Below are 25,101 nucleotides of genomic sequence, written 5' to 3'. Positions count from 1 at the left end.
CCTACTGGCAGTATTTGACAACCTCTAGCAATGGAAACACGCTTCAAATGCTCCGGAGTTCCCCTTTAATTGACCTCTTAGGTCTTAAAATTTAGTAAATAAAAGCCTTATTACACCCTGCCAACATTTAACTAAGAAGCTCACCAAAGCTTCTCTTCGTCTTGTGCAGAGATGCTTCGCACGGTTTCTACGGCGATGACTATTGCCTAGCAACAGGGTGATAAAGCTATTTGCAGACGTGTGAACGCTCCTGAGTCTTCACACCTGAGATTTGTGACATTTTTCAGCAGCACAAACGCTGTTACACCTCATTTTCACACACACACACACACACACACACACACACACACACACACACACACATGCTATTAACGGAAAAATAAAATCCCTCATCTGATGTCGGGTCTGAAAAACACGTTTTTATAAGAACTAATCAAAGCCACAGCATGATTTTTGTTTGTTTTCAGTCCAATTAGTCTTCAGTTTGCATGCTTTGTCACCACACCGTCACCTCCAGGAATTCACACGCAGCTTTATTAGTCTGACAACTGAGCACTTACACACCAAACCGACTTATGACAAGTTTAGATGAACCAGTTGCTCCCTTGTTGCTTTACAAACTGTAATTCTAACAGACCCTAAACAAATAGTCCAAATTAGAGAAGCTGCCTTAAGCAGTCTAATGATCAAAGTGCCACATGATTTAGCAGTAACAGTTATATAAAGCGTACATATAAATAAAGATAACACTCCGTTAAACCATTGAATCAATTCTTAGAAGATGAAACTAATATGATACCACGAACCTGCCAAGAAAAGGCCGGGTAACAGAACTCATGGACAAAGAAAGAAGGGCATCGACCCCTTAAAGAGAGGAACAAAGAGGCCAAATATAACACTGAAGGAGCAGCACATCTGGATTCCTCCCAAAGCAATGGGGGAGACTCCAAACATGTGGAAGGATGCGCTCCGGTTCGATGAGACTAAAACCAAACTTCTCGGCCATCTTTGTCGGACAAACACTCGGTGAAGAAGGATATTAAGGTAACTTTAACAGCATTATTTCAGCCTCGGGTTAGTTGCATTTCCTCTCAGGTCTGAGGTTCAGGGTCGATCAGACGAATTAACCACACGGAAGTCCGTAATTTAAAGCATTAATGTTGGATTTTGTGTATATCTTTTTACGTTTCAGAGCATAACGGCTGTGAAACGATCAGAGATGTGGTTTTATTGCTCTAAATCACACATGTGGCTGCCTGTACCCTGTACCGGAAAGGATGTGCGCTTCATCTGAATCAACCCAGAGCCTGTCAACGTGACCTCTCTCTGTGCGTATTAGAGCATAAACTGAACATTTAAAGCCTCCTCTCATCTCAGAGCTGCACATCCACCGCAGGTTATGGTTCGCCGTGTCCCAGGAAGCCTGTGACGTTCACCACGGCCACTACGTTTGCTACCAGCTCCTGTTTTCTGACGTCTGGAACAAGATGTTGTTTCCGTCTTTGTGTGACGCTGTGAATGAGATGTGAAGTAGAAGGCAGCTCCCATTTATTTAAAATCTGTTAACGGAACATTTCTACAGTGTTTCGGGTGTTTTTATTAGTGTCTTAAGGCACAAACACTCTGAAACAATCAGAGATTCACGTTTAATTGCCACAATCTGAGCTCCGTCTCTTCATTCAAAGATGAGTGTCTCATCAACACTCGATTGAGAATGATACAATTTAATTGGATAATGGGAACATATATCTCTCCTGTACAACTAAATAAATTTGATCCTAATATACTTGATCTATGTTATAAGTGCAACAATCACCAGGGTACATTATATCACTGTTTATGGAAATGTGAAGAGATTAAAAAATGTTGGAGCTCAGTGTTAAAGTATATCTCTCAGATATACCTTTATGCCCTAAGGTGTGTATTTTAGGCATTTATCCAGATGACTGTTCTTTATCCTGTTAGGAAAGAAAAATGGTCGACCTTTGTTTATTGCGTTATGCTGGAAGAATGTTGGTTGCCCCTCAGTTACCCCACTGGTTAAACAACTTAACATCGAGTTTGGCTCTTGAGAAACTGACGTATGTTGTTAGAAAGAGGGCCTTCTGAATTTTATGACATTTGGAGGATATTTCTGGAACTGTTAAGGGAGGGAGAATGAAAAAATGAAAATTATTTAATTGGTTGTTGGGAGTGAAAGCTGTAACCTACATTTTGAATACTTTTTTTATTTATTTTTTATTTATTATTATTATTATTATTATTTTTATTAATATGTGTTCATTTACTTATTTTTTTATTTACATGTGTTTATTTACTTATTTATTTTTTATTATTTTCATTATTTCATATTCATTGCACAGTAATTTGCTGTCTAATTACTGTGGTTTATTGTATCTTTTTTAATCATTTAACTATTATTTTCTTTTCTGCCATATGTTTTGGATGTTTAAACTGTTGGTTGTTATCTTAACATGAAAAACCAATAAATATATGTACTTAATTAAATACTTAAGTATTAGTAGTGTGGAAATCAAAGACAGAGACAGAAGAATACTCGACCAAGAGGTGAAAATGCAGCTTTAGTCATTGGCAGAGCTGAAGGAATGACAGATGGTGCTAATTACTGGCAAAAGCTGGAGACTGAGGTTCACCTTTTAGCACGACAATGACCTTAAAGGGCATCTTCGGCATATATGTCAACAGCATCGGGCCTGTGTCATCCATCGACATGGTGAGTAAGGGAATTATCCCTCTTCCTGTGATCTCCTCCATCCTCATGCTCGCACATTCACCCCATTATCCGACATGAGCATCATCAGACATGAGCATCATCATTTCACATGCTGGATTAGGAGGTCATTTGGGCCGCCGCAGCTGTTTTTGTGGCAGTGGAAGCCGAAAAAAAGGGCAGGTGTGGACACTTTTTGTCAGCCGGGTTTAAGCCAGTGAGTGAGTATAATTAAAAAATCAAAACAAAGCACAGAAAAGCGTAGAATCTGAGCTTTAAAAGCTCCTATCAGATTAGGAGGGGCCTCATTTTTGTTCACTTTTGTTTATTTATAAACTGGTATTTCCTAATTAGATCACTGGAGATCCTCGTATATCCATATAACGGGAGAGAACAGAATACAGCCTCTAAATAAGGCATTATCTGTCTTTATTTCACCAATACTTTAAGACCAATGAATGAATGAACGCGTACTATTGCACTGTTAGCTCAGAGTTGCCGTGTTGTTGTTATCCGGGGCTTTCGACAGACACGCCTACTGGGATGATGTCATCAACGGGCGCCGCTGCAGCACAGCTCATTCACTCCGGTAAGGACGTCCATCGTACTCTAAGGCTGTGTTCAAGACCGCATACTGCATACTCATCGATCAGACAGTATGCAGAGCGTTTACCCACAATGCATTTCGCTCCTGCCGGGGCCGAAATCAGCCGGTCTGAAGCTGATTTTGCTTAAGCTCTAAACTCTGTAAACTTTAGCAACATTTGAAACATTTTCAGGTGAGAAAGTAGTCGTTTAGATCCCCAACGTGTTGAAAACCTGACAAAATACCGGCTATTTACAATTTTGTTCCCACGAATTCGGCGCTACTAAAGCTACCCACAGTGAGCAACGCACTTCTGGTTATTTTCACAAAATAAAACGCCCGTTGCCTTTTGTCATAGGGAAAGCCATTACGATACAATTGGTGCTTTTGTTTTGAAAACAGGAAGTGAACCTACCCTCGTTGTAGCTAGCTTGAAACTGCCGTTTTGACAGGAAATGACCATCGGCGACGTCACGTTACGTTGCATCTTGGGTAGTTTGAGTATGAGTAGTAACCTCATGATGCATACCCAACATTTAGGCAAATCTAGTATGCATCCGGGAACTTCTCACTTACTCAAACTCGCATACTAACTCAAAAAGTTAGTATGAGTAGTGGGAGTAGTAGGAGAAGTATGCGGTTTCGAACACAGCCAGAGTTTGCTGTTGCTAGTTTTGTGCAACATGGCAATTTGGAAATATGCAATAACGAATCATGTTACCATGGTAGCAAATTCCGTGTAAAGATGCCGCTGTAGCGGCACGCGTCGACAACGATGCGTGTGTAGAAAGCCCCCGATAACAACAACACGGCAGCTCTGAGCTAACAGTGCAATAATACGCGTTCATTCATTTAAAGTATTGGTGAAATAAAGACAGATAACGCCTTATTTAGAGGCCGTATTCTGTTCTCTCCCGTTATATGGATATACGCTGATCTCCAGTGATCTAAATATCTTCCGAAGGACGCCGACTTTCACCAAACTGTTATCGGTGAGTAGATGAAAGTATTTTATGCCAGAAATAAGGTTTAAAAAACCCGAACTTCCCCTTTAAGAGAGGAGGGTGAGAGCAACTTTATAGAGTTCAGAGAATCCCTAAAGTTAGAAGAAAAGACCAAATGTGATCTGAAGTAAGAATAGTTGAGATAACCCTGAGCTAACACTCTTTAACTGCATCTGCACATTAAAACTTAGAAAATTCGACTGATTCACTCGTTTCTTTTCCTCTACATCATCTGAAAAAAGATTGCAAAAACAAAGAAAGATTTCATGAAATAATACAAAAGTAGACATGTTTTACAAAGCCATGTGTGTCATAACGTATTTTATGCCAGAAATAAGGCCCAGACTTGAAGAGTCTTTAACTCCAGTGTACAGAGCGTACCTTCACCCTGAGAGTCCACCCTAAGAAGACATTTAATCTAATCTATCAGCGTCCTTTTACGTGCACAAGAACACAGAAATCGACATGTTCCATAATTTGATTTTCTCAGTCTGTGAAGACGTGTTCATCAATAAGGATTTAGCAACATCTGCCGCTTGCCTGGTCGCTGCCGATCAAATCTGTCGAAATCTCACCCAGATTAGAGTTTTCAGTCCGACTAAACAGCAGGAGAGCAAATTTTAATAAGCTTTAACATCAAACCCTGCAGACGCAGCTACCTGTTAAACTTCTCCTTCTTCTTTTAGCACTAATTTAATCTGGGCCTCATGAAAAGGAGGAACTGTTAAGACTTATAACTGAATTTTAACTGCAGCTTCGCATTCAAAGCTCATTTCTGAAAGGTCGCACTGGAAAAAATCAAAGTCTTACCAAGTATATTTGTCTCATTTCTAGTCCAAATATCTCATTACACTTAATATAAGACACAACTGCCTAACAAGTACTATTTCAGCCAGATATAGGGACTTGTTTGAAGACAATACATCTGGAATATCTTGTTAAATGAAAAAGTATTGAAAACAAATTGTTTTGAGTCGGATTTCACATGAAACAAGCTTTTTTTGACATTTGAAGAGGTTTTTAAGCTAATTTCAAGATCACTTTTATCTCAAAAGTCCTAAATATCACATCTTATTTCAAGAAATCTTGACAAGCCGATTTTCACTAGTTCCATTGGCAGATTTGTTTGCTTATTTCAAGCAAAAACGTCTTTTTTTTGTTGTTTTTCTTACTTATTTTTGGAGGGGCATTTTTTCCAGTGTGGACAAAAAAAAATGCTCCGGACTAACGAGCGATTTCTTTCCTTTGAACACAAAACGCCACACGAAGGCCTTCAATCTGCTCACAAACTGGCAGCCATCCCCCTTTCAGGACGACTTGACGTTCCCAGCTGAGAATAAGCCGTCCAATCAGAATCAGAGCCAGGACGAGGAGAGAATCAGCCAGCTTCATGCACATCACATAAAGAACTTTAAGCGCTGCCTGGATGTTGTTTGTTTTGGACGCCACCAAGTACAGATATTCTGCTGTAATTCTGAAATCCTCATCTCTGGCAGACGGCCGGCAGCACAGCGGGGAGACGAGGGTTATCCAGGCTGGACATGGCGGTTTTTGCTATCTGGCAAAGCTTTAAAATTAACTGCAAATTCCACAGAAAAATCTGATTATACATTAAACTTCTGGCTCGCATTCCACGGCCTGAGTTCATCGAGGTGAACAACGATGCTGAGTGACCCGGGTCAGCTGTTGTAGGATAATTTACGATGTTTTTTCACTGAATACGAGACGAATAACGTTATTTTATCCTGTTTGGTGGACAATTTAATCCAAAGCTCTCATCTATCAATTGTATCAATGATTTTTTTTACCTCTACGCCGCACCCAGTCGGCTGCATGACCTCATGTGTGAAGATCAACATGTGATATCAAATCAAATTTATTTGTAGCACATTTCATGTACAAAACAATTCAAAGTTCTTCACATAAAATAAAAGCATTGCAGCAGGGAGTGGAAGAAGCATTAAAAATACATAAAAGACTATAAAGAGAAACAATAAAATTATTTAAATGATTAAAAACAAGCAACAGTCCAGATAAATTCAAAGATATCGTGCAGATTTCATGCATAGACACATGAGAAAAGAAATGTTTTTAACCTGGATTTAAAAATGTCTAGACATGTGATAGTTAATGCTAATGTGGTCACATGCAGGAGTCAGTTTGTGATGTAAAACAGCTCCATATGAAACCTTCTGGACTGAGAGATCTGTGTGTGTGTGTGTGTGTGTGTGTGTGTGTGTGTGTGTGTTGGGTGAGTTCTCACCACTTCGGGCAGCAGCTTGGTTGCCAGGTCATGGATGGCTTTTCCCAAAATACACAAGGAGGAAAGGATGAAAATAACCCCCAGGATGACACAGGCTCTGAGGAGGAAAAGGAAAGAGGTCAGTTGGTAAATGATGAGAAGAGAAACAAACAGTCAAAGAGAGGATAAAACCAGGTTAAAACTTAACTTTATATGGAAGCTTATAACCGTGTTACAGATATTATGATCCACAGTCATGTTGAAGGTTTAAAATTACAACTTCAGATGAGCAAAAACACACAGAATATTACACTGTTTCCTTATTTATTGAACAGATACTGGTTGAGGAGGTATCTCGGCCCACTCTTCTCTCCAGCTGCTTCAGCTCATTGAGGTCTGCAGCTCTGGTTTCTGCTCAGCTCTCTGAAGGTCCCACCACAGCATCTCAGTCAGGCTGAGGTCTGGACTCTGACTGGACCGGTGCAACACCCTGATTCTTCTCTTCTTCACACATTCTGCTGTAGATCTGCTGCTGTGTTTGGGATCTTTGTCCTGTTGATGAGCCAGTTTCAGCCCAGCTTCAGCTGTCGGACAGACGGCCTCACATCTGACTCTAGAACACTTTGGTATCCAGAGGAGTTCATGGTGGACTCAGTGGCTGCAAGGTGCCCAGGTCCTGTGGCTGCAGAACCAGCCCAGATCATCAGCCCTCCACCACCGTGCTTGACAGCTGGTGTGAGGTGTTTGTGCTGATATGCTGTGTTTGGTTTCCTCCAAACGTGCTGCTGTGCATTATGAGCAAACATCTCCACTTTGGTCTGGTCTGTCCAAAGGACATTGTTCCAGAAGTCTTGTGGTTTGTTCAGATGCAGCTTTGCAAACCTAAGCTGTGCTGCCATGTTCTTTTTAGAGAGAAGAGGCTTTCTCCTGCAGCCCTTCCAAACAAGCCATACTTGTTCACTCTGTTTCTAACTGTGCTGTCATGACCTTTAACCTTTAACATGCTAACTGAGGCCTGCAGAGTCTGAGATGTAGCTCTTGGGTTTCTGACCTTGGGGTGACCTTTAACCTTTAACATGCTAACTGAGGCCTGCAGAGTCTGAGATGTAGCTCTTGGGTTTCTGACCTTGGGGTGACCTTTAACCTTTAACATGCTAACTGAGGCCCGCAGAGTCTGAGATGTAGCTCTTGGGTTTCTGACCTTGGGGTGACCTTTAACCTTTAACATGCTAACTGAGGCCTGTAGAGTCTGAGATGTAGCTCTTGGGTTTCTGACCTTGGGGTGACCTTTAACCTTTAACATGCTGACTGAGGCCTGCAGAGTCTGAGATGTAGCTCTTGGGTTTCTGACCTTGGGGTGACCTTTAACCTTTAACATGCTAACTGAGGCCCGCAGAGTCTGAGATGTAGCTCTTGGGTTTCTGACCTTGGGGTGACCTTTAACCTTTAACATGCTAACTGAGGCCTGCAGAGTCTGAGATGTAGCTCTTGGGTTTCTGACCTTGGGGTGACCTTTAACCTTTAACATGCTAACTGAGGCCCGCAGAGTCTGAGATGTAGCTCTTGGGTTTCTGACCTTGGGGTGACCTTTAACCTTTAACATGCTAACTGAGGCCCGTAGAGTCTGAGATGTAGCTCTTGGGTTTCTGACCTTGGGGTGACCTTTAACCTTTAACATGCTAACTGAGGCCTGCAGAGTCTGAGATGTAGCTCTTGGGTTTCTGACCTTGGGGTGACCTTTAACTTTTAACATGCTAACTGAGGCCCGCAGAGTCTGAGATGTAGCTCTTGGGTTTCTGATCTTGGGGTGGCCTTTAACCTTTAACATGCTAACTGAGGCCTGTAGAGTCTGAGATGTAGCTCTTGGGTTTCTGACCTTGGGGTGACCTTTAACCTTTAACATGCTGACTGAGGCCTGCAGAGTCTGAGATGTAGCTCTTGGGTTTCTGACCTTGGGGTGACCTTTAACCTTTAACATGCTGACTGAGGCCTGCAGAGTCTGAGATGTAGCTCTTGGGTTTCTGACCTTGGGGTGACCTTTAACCTTTAACATGCTGACTGAGGCCTGCAGAGTCTGAGATGTAGCTCTTGGGTTTCTGACCTTGGGGTGACCTTTAACCTTTAACATGCTAACTGAGGCCTGCAGAGTCTGAGATGTAGCTCTTGGGTTTCTGACCTTGGGGTGACCTTTAACCTTTAACATGCTAACTGAGGCCTGCAGAGTCTGAGATGTAGCTCTTGGGTTTCTGACCTTGGGGTGACCTTTAACCTTTAACATGCTAACTGAGGCCCGCAGAGTCTGAGATGTAGCTCTTGGGTTTCTGACCTTGGGGTGACCTTTAACCTTTAACATGCTAACTGAGGCCTGTAGAGTCTGAGATGTAGCTCTTGGGTTTCTGACCTTGGGGTGACCTTTAACCTTTAACATGCTAACTGAGGCCCGCAGAGTCTGAGATGTAGCTCTTGGGTTTCTGACCTTGGGGTGACCTTTAACCTTTAACATGCTAACTGAGGCCTGCAGAGTCTGAGATGTAGCTCTTGGGTTTCTGACCTTGGGGTGACCTTTAACCTTTAACATGCTAACTGAGGCCCGCAGAGTCTGAGATGTAGCTCTTGGGTTTCTGACCTTGGGGTGACCTTTAACCTTTAACATGCTAACTGAGGCCTGTAGAGTCTGAGATGTAGCTCTTGGGTTTCTGACCTTGGGGTGACCTTTAACCTTTAACATGCTGACTGAGGCCTGCAGAGTCTGAGATGTAGCTCTTGGGTTTCTGACCTTGGGGTGACCTTTAACCTTTAACATGCTAACTGAGGCCTGCAGAGTCTGAGATGTAGCTCTTGGGTTTCTGACCTTGGGGTGACCTTTAACCTTTAACATGCTAACTGAGGCCCGTAGAGTCTGAGATGTAGCTCTTGGGTTTCTGACCTTAGGGTTACCTTTAACCTTTAACATGCTAACTGAGGCCTGCAGAGTCTGAGATGTAGCTCTTGGGTTTCTGACCTTGGGGTGACCTTTAACTTTTAACATGCTAACTGAGGCCCGCAGAGTCTGAGATGTAGCTCTTGGGTTTCTGATCTTGGGGTGACCTTTAACCTTTAACATGCTAACTGAGGCCTGTAGAGTCTGAGATGTAGCTCTTGGGTTTCTGACCTTGGGGTGACCTTTAACCTTTAACATGCTAACTGAGGCCTGCAGAGTCTGAGATGTAGCTCTTGGGTTTCTGACCTTGGGGTGACCTTTAACCTTTAACATACTGACTGAGGCCTGCAGAGTCTGAGATGTAGCTCTTGGGTTTCTGACCTTGGGGTGACCTTTAACCTTTAACATGCTAACTGAGGCCTGCAGAGTCTGAGATGTAGCTCTTGGGTTTCTGACCTTGGGGTGACCTTTAACCTTTAACATGCTAACTGAGGCCTGCAGAGTCTGAGATGTAGCTCTTGGGTTTCTGACCTTGGGGTGACCTTTAACCTTTAACATGCTAACTGAGGCCCGCAGAGTCTGAGATGTAGCTCTTGGGTTTCTGACCTTGGGGTGACCTTTAACCTTTAACATGCTAACTGAGGCCTGTAGAGTCTGAGATGTAGCTCTTGGGTTTCTGACCTTGGGGTGACCTTTAACCTTTAACATGCTGACTGAGGCCTGCAGAGTCTGAGATGTAGCTCTTGGGTTTCTGACCTTGGGGTGACCTTTAACCTTTAACATGCTAACTGAGGCCCGCAGAGTCTGAGATGTAGCTCTTGGGTTTCTGACCTTGGGGTGACCTTTAACCTTTAACATGCTAACTGAGGCCTGCAGAGTCTGAGATGTAGCTCTTGGGTTTCTGACCTTGGGGTGACCTTTAACCTTTAACATGCTAACTGAGGCCCGCAGAGTCTGAGATGTAGCTCTTGGGTTTCTGACCTTGGGGTGACCTTTAACCTTTAACATGCTAACTGAGGCCCGTAGAGTCTGAGATGTAGCTCTTGGGTTTCTGACCTTGGGGTGACCTTTAACCTTTAACATGCTAACTGAGGCCTGCAGAGTCTGAGATGTAGCTCTTGGGTTTCTGACCTTGGGGTGACCTTTAACTTTTAACATGCTAACTGAGGCCCGCAGAGTCTGAGATGTAGCTCTTGGGTTTCTGATCTTGGGGTGGCCTTTAACCTTTAACATGCTAACTGAGGCCTGTAGAGTCTGAGATGTAGCTCTTGGGTTTCTGACCTTGGGGTGACCTTTAACCTTTAACATGCTAACTGAGGCCTGCAGAGTCTGAGATGTAGCTCTTGGGTTTCTGACCTTGGGGTGACCTTTAACCTTTAACATGCTGACTGAGGCCTGCAGAGTCTGAGATGTAGCTCTTGGGTTTCTGACCTTGGGGTGACCTTTAACCTTTAACATGCTGACTGAGGCCTGCAGAGTCTGAGATGTAGCTCTTGGGTTTCTGACCTTGGGGTGACCTTTAACCTTTAACATGCTAACTGAGGCCTGCAGAGTCTGAGATGTAGCTCTTGGGTTTCTGACCTTGGGGTGACCTTTAACCTTTAACATGCTAACTGAGGCCTGCAGAGTCTGAGATGTAGCTCTTGGGTTTCTGACCTTGGGGTGACCTTTAACCTTTAACATGCTAACTGAGGCCCGCAGAGTCTGAGATGTAGCTCTTGGGTTTCTGACCTTGGGGTGACCTTTAACCTTTAACATGCTAACTGAGGCCCGTAGAGTCTGAGATGTAGCTCTTGGGTTTCTGACCTTGGGGTGACCTTTAACCTTTAACATGCTAACTGAGGCCCGCAGAGTCTGAGATGTAGCTCTTGGGTTTCTGACCTTGGGGTGACCTTTAACCTTTAACATGCTAACTGAGGCCTGCAGAGTCTGAGATGTAGCTCTTGGGTTTCTGACCTTGGGGTGACCTTTAACCTTTAACATGCTAACTGAGGCCCGCAGAGTCTGAGATGTAGCTCTTGGGTTTCTGACCTTGGGGTGACCTTTAACCTTTAACATGCTAACTGAGGCCTGTAGAGTCTGAGATGTAGCTCTTGGGTTTCTGACCTTGGGGTGACCTTTAACCTTTAACATGCTGACTGAGGCCTGCAGAGTCTGAGATGTAGCTCTTGGGTTTCTGACCTTGGGGTGACCTTTAACCTTTAACATGCTAACTGAGGCCTGCAGAGTCTGAGATGTAGCTCTTGGGTTTCTGACCTTGGGGTGACCTTTAACCTTTAACATGCTAACTGAGGCCCGTAGAGTCTGAGATGTAGCTCTTGGGTTTCTGACCTTAGGGTGACCTTTAACCTTTAACATGCTAACTGAGGCCTGCAGAGTCTGAGATGTAGCTCTTGGGTTTCTGACCTTGGGGTGACCTTTAACTTTTAACATGCTAACTGAGGCCCGCAGAGTCTGAGATGTAGCTCTTGGGTTTCTGATCTTGGGGTGACCTTTAACCTTTAACATGCTAACTGAGGCCTGTAGAGTCTGAGATGTAGCTCTTGGGTTTCTGACCTTGGGGTGACCTTTAACCTTTAACATGCTAACTGAGGCCTGCAGAGTCTGAGATGTAGCTCTTGGGTTTCTGACCTTGGGGTGACCTTTAACCTTTAACATACTGACTGAGGCCTGCAGAGTCTGAGATGTAGCTCTTGGGTTTCTGACCTTGGGGTGACCTTTAACCTTTAACATGCTAACTGAGGCCTGCAGAGTCTGAGATGTAGCTCTTGGGTTTCTGACCTTGGGGTGACCTTTAACCTTTAACATGCTGACTGAGGCCTGCAGAGTCTGAGATGTAGCTCTTGGGTCTCTGACCTTGGGGTGACCTTGCTGGGACGTCCACTCCTGGGAAGATTGACAGCTGTCCTGAATGTTTTCCACTTGTGAATAATCTTTCTCTCTGTAGAACGATGGACTCCAGATGGTTTGGAATTTGGAATTTGGAATCTTATGGAAGCTGTAAGGATGGACTCAGTTTTCATTAAAATAAATAATGACACAGTGTAATATTTCATGTTGTTGCTCATTTGAGGTTTTTTTTACATCATTTTAAGACCCGGTAAGGACCAGATGATTTTTTTTATCATCTCCTGATATGTAAAACCTAAGAAATGAAAGAAACAGTTCCAGTTATTAAGGCCTGATTAAGGAAAATTTACCAAACTTTACTTTGATTAAAGGATAACTGCGGTATTTTCAACATTAAGCCTCTTTTATGAGTCGTCTCTAATGTTTTAGAACCCCCCTCACCACTTTTTTGATGTTTACTGCTGTCTCCGGTATTTGCCTAATTTTGATTCTTCTCAACCTGCTTCAGAATGGCAAGTCATGTGCATGTCCTAAAAGGTCCGTAAAAGCACCATAAACGTCCGTTTTCAAAATCATCAACTCACCGGAGTGGTTACTGGTGTGCACTGGTAATCCATATCAAATTTTGTTGCGAAAAGTTGCTTCTGTCGTGTTTTATTTGGCAGCTCGTTCATGCTCGCACTATTTTCTCAGCGGTGGCGGAGTAATATCAACGAACATCCAGTACAAAATGTCAAATAAAACACGACAGAAGCAACTTTTCGCCACGAAATTTGATATGGATTACCAGTGCACACCAGTAACCACTCCGGGGAGTTGATGATTTTAAAAACGGACGTTTTATGGACCTTTTTGGACATGCACATGACTTGCCATTCTGAAGCAGGTTGAGAAGAATCAAAATTAGGCAAATACCAGAGACAGCAGTAAACATCAAAAAAGTGGTGAGGGGGGGGTTCTAAAACATTAGAGACGACTCATAAAAGAGGCTTAATGTTGAAAATACCACAGTTATCCTTTAATGTTTGTTATAAAATACATGCTTGCAGGCATGAGTAGATTAAACCACATTTTTCTTCCATCCTAGAGGGTCCTGACAGACAGAGAACAGTCTTACCGTTGCCTACAGAGTGGGATGCTCTGTGAATATTGATTCTGAGGCAGCAGATGTCCTTTAAACACATTTATCCCACTAACAAAGTCTGGAGGGATTCAAACGCCATATGCCCCGGTCATGCATGGTTACCACAGTGCATGTGCTCCAAGTCTGAAGGCTGCTCTTATGGCCATATTTGGAGAACTGGGTTTTTGACTGGATGAGGTAACCAAGGCAACACCCAGCATCCCCCTGGGACCCCCACTAACAGGCTTCCAGCTGTTTCCTGCACGTAATGGTCGTAAAAGCTTTGTGCTGCTGTTCTCTGCCCGACGCTGGGCTGTGATCAATTTTTAATTTCAACACAAACACAAACTCAGACGATGATTTGAAAACAAAAGTCCATTATTCGTCCTGCTCCAACACCTCGAGCACGTTACCCTGGCAACCAGCCAGTCCTCACGCATCACCATGCAACCACATCTGCTTTATCGAACACAGACGGATGAAAAAGCGAACAGTAGCAGCATGAATCCCGGTGGAGGCAGCCGGGCGTCTCACTAACAAACAAACACAATGTGAGGAAAACGCGAGCAGGAGTCATCCTTCTCTGTGTCTCACAGCATATTTACGTAACAACATAATCGGAGTGTTTACTCGTGGCCTCCGAGTGAAGCCAATTAGGGAGCTGCTGCTCCGCTTCCCGAGTAAAAAAAAAAATCTCCAATTAACTGGTGGAATGACACGATGAAGACGGCGGGCGAGCGGATCTGTGCGACGACTTCACATTTACATGGTTTCCACTACTGGAAAAAAGCGAATGCTCAGCTGACTCAACACAGCATGAATCAGGGCAGATCTTTTGATGGATTTAAATCATAACTGAGGTGTTACAGTGATGGGGAAAAGTAAGTGGAGTTTTAAATGTGCTGCCATATGAATGAAAGTGCCATAACATTTGTTGTGCAAACACACTTTTAACATCAGCATCTTTCTGTAGTTTTTATGTAGAAGCCTCGCTCCACTGTCTGTTTCCTTGAATGACTTGCTGCTATCAGTTGTGTGTTTTGCCTTTAAGTGATATTTTAGACTGGAACTACTACGCTGAGAAGACAATTCAACTTGGCAGTGTTTACAGATGACTTTGGTTCTGTCGACTCCGCCGTCTGGAAGAACTTTAAAATGAAAATGGCCGAGTAAAAGTTCCGTACCCTTCTCCATGTTTGGTGGATCCGCCGATTACTTTCTGTTCCGGTTCCACAACAGACTTTTACAAAATAAAATAAATAATAAAACAGGGGTGGTTTGTGGCGTAGTGGGTTGAGCAGGCGCCCCATGTACAAAGGCTATAGTCCTCGCTGCAGCTGGCCCCGGTTCGGCCCTGTGCTGCGTGTTGTTCCCCCTCTCTCTGACCCCTGCTTCCTGTCTCTCTGAACTTTCCTATCCATTAAAGGCACAAAAAATGTTTTTGTTTTAATTCAAAACATTTTTTTTTTTTAATTAAAAAAATAAAACGTGTTATTGTTAATTAATTGAGTTAACTTGCCCAGCCCTAATATTTATATATAATTTTAAGAAAAAAATACTATTTCAGGATATATATAGTTATCAGGATATAAAATTTTGTCCATATCGCACAGCACTAGTTCACCCTATGTGTTCTCAGTCTCTCACATCGTTGTCCAAAGTGCTCTAAGATGGAATAAAGCCGAGGACGGGAACTGGGCTTGGCCTCAGATAACCGCTGATGTCTTTCCTCCTGGGCATTGTGCTAACACACACCTGAATGCTGCAGATGGTAAGGGTGGAGTTCCAGTTTTACACACTGCTTCTGTATTTTGGTTTAGTTTTTATGTTAGATTAATAATGTGGTTGTATTTAATTAATTTTAAACACCTGGTGAGAACCACATCTCTCAGTTTTAGTTGCCCGACACTCAGATGAGGAGACAAACATCACTCTTATCATTTCTATAGCAACAGTCAGAAGGTATATAATATATATAATAATTATGATTTCAATTAATTGAATTACAATTGGCTTGAATTGGACTTTATTATTTAAGTGCCTTGAGATGACATTTGTTGTATTTGGCGCTATATAAATAAAAATGAATTGAATTGAATTGAATTGAAGGTGCTAAGCTAAGCTTAGCATAAAGACTTTAAATTGTAAATAAACAGCTTGTTTAAACAGTCGAACAAACAATTTACTTGTGGTTTCAGAGGGGAGTTCCCTTTGGGGAGTTGTGTTTGCATGCAGATTAAACACATGAGATACGAGGGGGAAAGGTTAGCTGCTTCCTCTTCAGGTGTTAAGCTGCAGCTCTGTTCTTAAAGACACTTTATCTCTCTTTATTCTACCTGGTGAGGAAAGGAACAAACTCGAGCTTCTTCCTGCTCGTGAATTTGTTTCTAAAGAAAGCCAGAATTGATTTAGTTTCCCACAGAAAGAACAAAGGCTGCTGGTAAACGGGTTTATTTTTGTTTTACAGCATGTTAAGACGGCTCGCTGTTGAATTCATGTTTTTCCTCGTCACGTCTCCAGAGCACATGATCTAATCCGCCGTCTCTTCTCCAATTAAGTTGATGCTCCTCAGAGACCGTGGCACATCCCCACTCGAGTGTGAGTGACTGCGAATCGGCTTCTTGTAAGAACAGAGGTGGATACGTCTTATTTCACTCTCTGTTGGGGTCGGATATTACATTACACTTAGCTGACGCTTTTTATCCAAAGCGACTTACAGCTATTTAGATACAGGGTATTGGTTACAGCCCCTGGAGCAATGTGGGGTTAGGTTCCTTGCTCAAGGGCACTTCAGCCATGGATAGATCTTAAGTCCACCTCCCTAACCACTAGGCCACGGCTGCCCCGGATATGAAGGTGTTTGATGCATTGATCAGCTGTTTAATCCCTACAAAATGTGTATAAAAGTCCTCTTTTTTCCTCTCTTTCAGCTATCTGCTGGATGAGAACACACTGCACTGGAAAAAATCTAAATCTTACCAAGTATATTTTTCTCATTGAGTATCTCATTACACTTGATATAAGACATAGTTGCCTAACTAGTACCATTTCAGCCAGATATAGGGACTTGTTTTAATACAATACATCTGGAATATCTTTTTAAATGAAAAAATCTTGAAAACAAATTGTTTTGAGTCATATTTCACATGGAACAAGCTTTTTTTTTCAATTGAAGAGGTTTTTAAGCTAATTTCAAGATCACTTTTATCTCAAAAGTCCTAAATATCACATCTTATTTCAAGAAATCTTGACAAGCCGATTTTCACTAGTTCCATTGGCAGATTTTTTTGCTTATTTCAAGCAAAAACGTCTTTTATTTGTTGTTTTTTTTACTTATTTTTGGAGGGGCATTTTTTCCAGTGTGACCATTCAGCAGGTGCTGAAAAGCTGTGGTACACACAGACTATTCTTAGCCGGGTGGAGATAAGATGTGAGGCACTCGTCTGAAATCAGCCCCACTGGGACGGAGCTGAAGGGACCTGCAGTCTGACACACTTTCTACAGGACAAAGCCGCCCACTCACACTCTGTCACATTAGACTCTGTGAACACACACAGAACATCAGTGTCGTCACTACCTCAGCTCATTTTATTGCAGTTAAAATCATCTGAAGTTTGAATACTTAATGCCTAATATGAGCTCATTTTTTTAATCTGACGGCAGCGACACGTCTCAGAAAAGTTGGGACAGGAGCAACAAAAGGCTGGAAAAGTGAGAGAAACTAAGAGGAAACAGCTGGAGGAACATGCTGGGACTCATTAGGTTAACTAGCAACAAGTCAGTGGCTGTGTTCAAAACCACATACTACATACTGCATACTCATCGATCAGACAGTATGCAGAAAGTTTACCCACAATGCATTTCGCTCCTGCCTGAGCCGAAACCAGCCGGCCTGAAGCCGATTTTGCTTAAGCTCTAAACTCTGTAAACTTTAGCAACATTTGAAACATTTTCAGGAGAGAAAGTAGTCGTTTAGATCCCCAACGTGTTGAAAACCTGACAAAATACCGGCTATTTACAATTTTGTTCCCACGAATTCGGCGCTACTGTCCCACCTGTCCCAACTTCCAAGATTCAAGATGAGCTGATATTTATCATTAAAAAGATGAAAAATGTCCCCCTTTCCACATTTAACATGTATTTAATGGGGGTTGTAGATGAAGAGCTTCTTTGCAGGTTTGTGTGCGTCTGGATGAAAGATGATGTCACTTACATGTATTCTCGATGCGCCGAGTGGACGGCTGCCGCGTTGCTGTAACGCCACAGGACGATGACAGAGGACAGCACGTCCAGCATGGCATCAAACTGCAGAGTGAAAGCAGACGTTTTACCTTCACTTTTACAACACACCGTTAGTTCCTCAGCAATAAGAGTGTGGTGTCTTTACACGGGACTTACAGCAAATCCAAAAGCTGAAGCACTGTGGCGCATGATGGAAACAGCTGGAGAGAAAACAGACAGAGAATCAGGTTCAAACCGTAGGTTCAAAGTGGATTTTACAGATTCTTGTTGTGTGGGACACACTGACTGGGTCCTCTCCTGTTTAACTGCAGACAGTCGGGTAGCCAAAGTCTCAAAAGCTCAGTAAAATGGGTTGAAACTGAGATGGTCTGCCATACTTTTTATTTGTGTTATATGTTCACTTTGACCCTAAGAAGCAATAATCAGAGGGTCTGCTCTGCCGGAAACATCGCGGAAAAAAATTGTGCCCATTTTAGTGTATGTACCCTTCATTTTTTGATAGAACATAACACATGTGGAGACAACATCCAATGAAATTACAACTCTTAAAATACATTTCTACATGATTTTGGCTCAATTTAATGCAGGGAAATCAGGTGTTTTTTCACTTTTTTCCAATATTTTCATCTTTACTTCATTGGCAATCAATTATTCCCCCAAATTATGACATCGTTCAATATGCCATTCTGTTCACCAAACAGTATACTCATTCCACAGAAAAAAAATTAGAATAATCCAACCAAAATCATTGGATCTGTAATGATTTCACTGCTAGGCCTAGTTGGCGATCAACAGGCTCAGAACCTCAATAGAATTTTAGGCTATTCTCAAAATTCCGAAAGACATACTGGATATATTAGCATCATGGCACACTTACACACACGCACATGATCTTAGTCATTTGAACTAGTTTGAAACAATCAACCAACAGTTACCAACAGTTACCAACAGTTACCAACAGTTACCAACAGTTACCAACAGTTACCAACTGACACCAACAGTTACCAACAGACACCAACAGTTACCAACAGACACCAACAATTACCAACAGACACCAACAGACACCAACAGTTACCAACAGTTACCAACTGACACCAACAGTTACCAACAGACACCAACAGTTACCAACAGACACCAACAATTACCAACAGACACCAACAGTTACCAACAGTTACCAACAGTTACCAACAGTTACCAACAGACACCAACAGTTACCAACAGACACCAACAGACACCAACAGTTACCAACAGTTACCAACAGACACCAACAGTTACCAACAGACACCAACAGTTACCAACAGACACCAACAGTTACCAACAGTTACCAACAGACACCAACAGTTACCAACAGACACCAACAGTTACCAACAGACACCAACAATTACCAACAGTTACCAACAGTTACCAACAGACACCAACAGTTACCAACAGACACCAACAGTTACCAACAGTTACCAACAGTTACCAACAGACACCAACAGTTACCAACAGTTACCAACAGACACCAACAGTTACCAACAGTTACCAACAGACACCAACAGTTACCAACAGACACCAACAGTTACCAACAGTTACCAACAGACACCAACAGTTACCAACAGACACCAACAGTTACCAACAGACACCAACAGTTACCAACAGTTACCAACAGACACCAACAGTTACCAACAGACACCAACAGTTACCAACAGTTACCAACTGACACCAACAGTTACCAACTGTTACCAACAGACACCAACAGTTACCAACAGACACCAACAATTACCAACAGACACCAACAGTTACCAACAGACACCAACAGTTACCAACAGACACCAACAGTTACCAACAGACACCAACAGACACCAACAGTTACCAACAGTTACCAACAGACACCAACAGTTACCAACAGACACCAACAGTTACCAACAGACACCAACAGTTACCAACAGTTACCAACAGACACCAACAGTTACCAACAGACACCAACAGTTACCAACAGACACCAACAGACACCAACAGACACCAACAGTTACCAACAGTTACCAACAGACACCAACAGTTACCAACAGACACCAACAGTTACCAACAGACACCAACAGACACCAACAGTTACTAACAGACACCAACAGTTACCAACAGACACCAACAGTTACCAACAGACACCAACAATTACCAACAGTTACCAACAGACACCAACAGTTACCAACAGACACCAACAGACACCAACAGTTACCAACAGTTACCAACAGACACCAACAGTTACCAACAGTTACCAACAGACACCAACAGTTACCAACAGACACCAACAGTTACCAACAGTTACCAACAGTTACCAACTGACACCAACAGTTACCAACAGACACCAACAGTTACCAACAGACACCAACAATTACCAACAGACACCAACAGTTACCAACAGACACCAACAGACACCAACAGTTACCAACAGACACCAACAGTTACCAACAGACACCAACAGTTACCAACAGACACCAACAGACACCAACAGTTACCAACAGTTACCAACAGACACCAACAGTTACCAACAGACACCAACAGACACCAACAGTTACCAACAGACACCAACAGTTACCAACAGACACCAACAGTTACCAACAGACACCAACAGTTACCAACAGTTACCAACAGACACCAACAGTTACCAACAGACACCAACAGACACCAACAGTTACCAACAGTTACCAACAGACACCAACAGTTACCAACAGACACCAACAGTTACCAAAAGTTACCAACAGTTACCAACAGTTACCAATAGTTACCAACAGACACCAACAGTTACCAACAGACACCAACAGTTACCAACAGTTACCAACAGACACCAACAGTTACCAAAAGACACCAACAGTTACCAACAGACACTAACAGTTACCAAAAGACACCAACAGTTACCAAAAGTTACCAACAGTTACCAACAGTTACCAATAGTTACCAACAGACACCAACAGTTACCAACAGACACCAACAGTTACCAACAGTTACCAACAGACACCAACAGTTACTAACAGTTACCAACAGACACCAACAGTTACTAACAGTTACTAACAGACACTAACAGACACCAACAGACACCAACAGTTACCAAAAGTTACCAAAAGTTACCAACAGTTACCAACAGACACCAACAGTTACCAACAGTTACCAACAGTTACTAACAGTTACCAACAGACACCAACAGTTACCAAAAGTTACCAACAGTTACCAACAGTTACCAATAGTTACCAACAGACACCAACAGTTACCAACAGACACCAACAGTTACCAACAGTTACCAACAGACACCAACAGTTACTAACAGTTACCAACAGACACCAACAGTTACTAACAGTTACTAACAGTTACCAACAGACACCAACAGTTACCAACAGACACCAACAGTTACCAACAGACACCAACAGTTACCAACAGTTACCAACAGACACCAACAGTTACCAACAGACACCAACAGTTACCAACAGTTACCAACAGACACCAACAGTTACCAACAGACACCAACAGTTACCAACAGACACCAACAGTTACCAACAGTTACCAACAGACACCAACAGTTACCAACAGACACCAACAGTTACCAACAGTTACCAACTGACACCAACAGTTACCAACTGTTACCAACAGACACCAACAGTTACCAACAGACACCAACAATTACCAACAGACACCAACAGTTACCAACAGACACCAACAGTTACCAACAGACACCAACAGACACCAACAGTTACCAACAGTTACCAACAGACACCAACAGTTACCAACAGACACCAACAGACACCAACAGTTACCAACAGACACCAACAGTTACCAACAGTTACCAACAGACACCAACAGTTACCAACAGACACCAACAGTTACCAACAGTTACCAACAGTTACCAACTGACACCAACAGTTACCAACAGACACCAACAGTTACCAACAGACACCAACAGTTACCAAAAGTTACCAACAGTTACCAACAGTTACCAATAGTTACCAACAGACACCAACAGTTACCAACAGACACCAACAGTTACCAACAGTTACCAACAGACACCAACAGTTACCAAAAGACACCAACAGTTACCAACAGACACTAACAGTTACCAAAAGACACCAACAGTTACCAAAAGTTACCAACAGTTATCAACAGTTACCAATAGTTACCAACAGACACCAACAGTTACCAACAGACACCAACAGTTACCAACAGTTACCAACAGACACCAACAGTTACTAACAGTTACCAACAGACACCAACAGTTACTAACAGTTACTAACAGTTACTAACAGACACTAACAGACACCAACAGACACCAACAGTTACCAAAAGTTACCAAAAGTTACCAACAGTTACCAACAGACACCAACAGTTACCAACAGTTACCAACAGTTACTAACAGTTACCAACAGACACCAACAGTTACCAAAAGTTACCAACAGTTACCAACAGTTACCAATAGTTACCAACAGACACCAACAGTTACCAACAGACACCAACAGTTACCAACAGTTACCAACAGACACCAACAGTTACTAACAGTTACCAACAGACACCAACAGTTACTAACAGTTACTAACAGTTACCAACAGACACCAACAGTTACCAACAGTTACCAACAGTTACCAACAGTTACCAACAGACACCAACAGTTACCAACAGACACCAACAGTTACCAACAGTTACCAACAGACACCAACAGTTACCAACAGACACCAACAGTTACCAACAGTTACCAACAGACACCAACAGTTACCAACAGACACCAACAGTTACCAACAGTTACCAACAGACACCAACAGTTACCAACAGTTACCAACAGTTACCAACAGACACCAACAGACACCAACAGACACCAACAGTTACCAACAGTTACCAACAGACACCAACAGTTACCAACAGTTACCAACAGTTACTAACAGTTACTAACAGACACCAACAGTTACCAACAGACACCAACAGTTACCAACAGACACCAACAGTTACCAACAGACACCAACAGTTACTAACAGTTACTAACAGACCTCAACAGTTACCAACAGACACCAACAGTTACTAACAGTTACTAACAGACACCAACAGTTACTAACAGTTACTAACAGACACCAACAGTTACCAACAGACACCAACAGTTACCAACAGACACCAACAGTTACTAACAGTTACCAACAGACACCAACAGTTACCAACAGACACCAACAGTTACCAACAGACACCAACAGTTACTAACAGTTACCAACAGACACCAACAGTTACCAACAGACACCAACAGTTACTAACAGTTACTAACAGACACCAACAGTTACTAACAATTACCAACAGACACCAACAGTTACCAACAGACACCAACAGTTACTAACAGTTACTAACAGACACCAACAGTTACTAACAATTACCAACAGACACCAACAGTTACCAACAGACACCAACAGTTACTAACAGTTACTAACAGACACCAACAGTTACTAACAGTTACCAACAGACACCAACAGTTACCAACAGACACCAACAGTTACCAACAGACTTCGAAGCTGCTCATCATTATCTGTGGTAAGTAACACTGATTTTGGTGATTAGAAATGGGAAAATAATGGTAATATATATTGTAATGGTAATTAACTGAAAAGACCATGCCAGTCTTAAAAACAAGTATATTTATGATGATTTCCTCACGAGGAAATGAGGAGGCAGGAAGGAGGAGGCGGAGGAACTGGGTTGATTTGGGTCATTCGATCTGCATTTTAATTGCCTGCGTTTGGCCCAACGACTGCAAGGAAAATGTGTTAAAACCAAATATTTGGTTATAAATCCGTCCACACACCTGCAATGGAAAGGAAATGCAGACAAAAGAGAGTCAGACACAAATGGATGGAGGGGAGGAACCCTCCTCCTGTGGTTATTTTTAGCAGAGTCACAGGGGGCCTGCATGCACAAACACACCACAGTGAGGTGTCTGTTTCTTTCTGCTTCCCCTTCTGCAGCTCATTTTGTTTCTGCTGCAAGAACACTCAACTCATTTCTCTGTTCTTTCTCCTTTCTCTTCCTGCGCCTCCCCTCCCCTCCATCTTCTCCTTTCCTCCCTTTATTGTTTCATTTGCATTCGGGGGGGGGGGGGCTCTCTCCAGGCTGAAGGCTCAATCTGCCAAACTGAAAAAGAAACCGACGCTGTGGTGGGGCACAAATGAACCCGGGCTCTGTTTATGAAAACTGATATCTGCAACATGAACGTGAAGCTGAATGTGCATCTTAAGGAAGAGCTGAGTACCAATGTTACATCTGAACATTCACAAAGTAATGGGTGTGTAATTAAGAGAACTAAACTGGTGTCATAGTCAGTTTAATCCCGCCTGGTTTCACAGCAAAACATGAAATGGAGCGTAAAAGGAAACAGAAAATGAAATAAAAGTAATGCATTAGTTGGACCTCTGGTGGTTCGGACTTTGCATTTTGTCGGGATAAATTTGTACGGTGATGGTTTTAATGCAAGCTGTGATGTTTCCCCAACTATAACCTCAGTTTTAAAGGCTTAAAACAAGCAACTGAATCCTAAAATTACATTTTGTCCCATTCCAGCGGTTATCTATTCCCCATAAACTCATTTAACGTCATTAAAACTGTATATTTTGAAGTTTACTCCACCCAAAAACACTGAAGGACCTGCTGATGAAACCAAATCCATCCCGAGTTAATACACCAGAGATTAGCAGCATATACTAAAGCATTTGTTTAAATATCTCAGGTCATATCATCATAACTTGACTTTAATTTGACTTGAGTTGACTTGACTTGACTTGACATATTACAGGACTTGACTTGACTTGACATATTACAGGACTTGACTTGACTTGACCTATTACAGGACTTGACTTGACTTGACCTATTACAGGATTTGACTCGACTTGACCTATTACAGGACTTGACTTTGACTTGACTCGACTTGACTTGACCTATTACAGGACTTGACTTGACTTGACTTGACCTATTACAGGACTTGACTCGACTTGACTTGACCTATTACAGGACTTGACTCGACTTGACCTATTACAGGACTTGACTTTGACTTGACTCAACTTGACTTGACCTATTACAGGACTTGACTTGACTTGACTTGACCTATTACAGGACTTGACTCGACTTGACTTGACCTATTACAGGACTTGACTCGACTTGACTTGACCTATTACAGGACTTGACTTTGACTTGACTTGACTTGACTTGACCTATTACAGGACTTGACTTTGACTTGACTTGACTTGACTTGACCTATTACAGGACTTGACTTTGACTTGACTTAACTTGACCTATTACAGGACTTGACTTTGACTTGACTTAACTTGACCTATTACAGGACTTGACTTTGACTTGACCTGACTTGACTTGACCTATTACAGGACTTGACTTTGACTTGACTCGACTTGACTTGA

At 42.4% G+C, this 25,101-nt stretch overlaps 1 protein-coding gene across 1 annotated transcript in view; it reads right to left on the bottom strand.

Moving 5' to 3' along the window:
• Positions 1-25,101, bottom strand: part of LOC142391781 (transmembrane protein 163a-like) — a 57,884-nt gene that overhangs the window by 10,821 nt on the left and 21,962 nt on the right. The window contains 3 exon segments of the mRNA XM_075477842.1: positions 6,585-6,681; positions 17,670-17,761; positions 17,855-17,898. Coding sequence (XP_075333957.1) covers positions 6,585-6,681; positions 17,670-17,761; positions 17,855-17,898 — 233 coding nt within the window.

Source organism: Odontesthes bonariensis, chromosome 11, assembly GCF_027942865.1.
Source record: "Odontesthes bonariensis isolate fOdoBon6 chromosome 11, fOdoBon6.hap1, whole genome shotgun sequence".
In the NCBI taxonomy this organism is placed as follows: Eukaryota; Metazoa; Chordata; class Actinopteri; order Atheriniformes; family Atherinopsidae; genus Odontesthes; species Odontesthes bonariensis.
The sequence above is the reverse complement of the archived record's forward strand: the minus strand, read 5'-3'. Positions and strand labels throughout refer to the sequence as shown.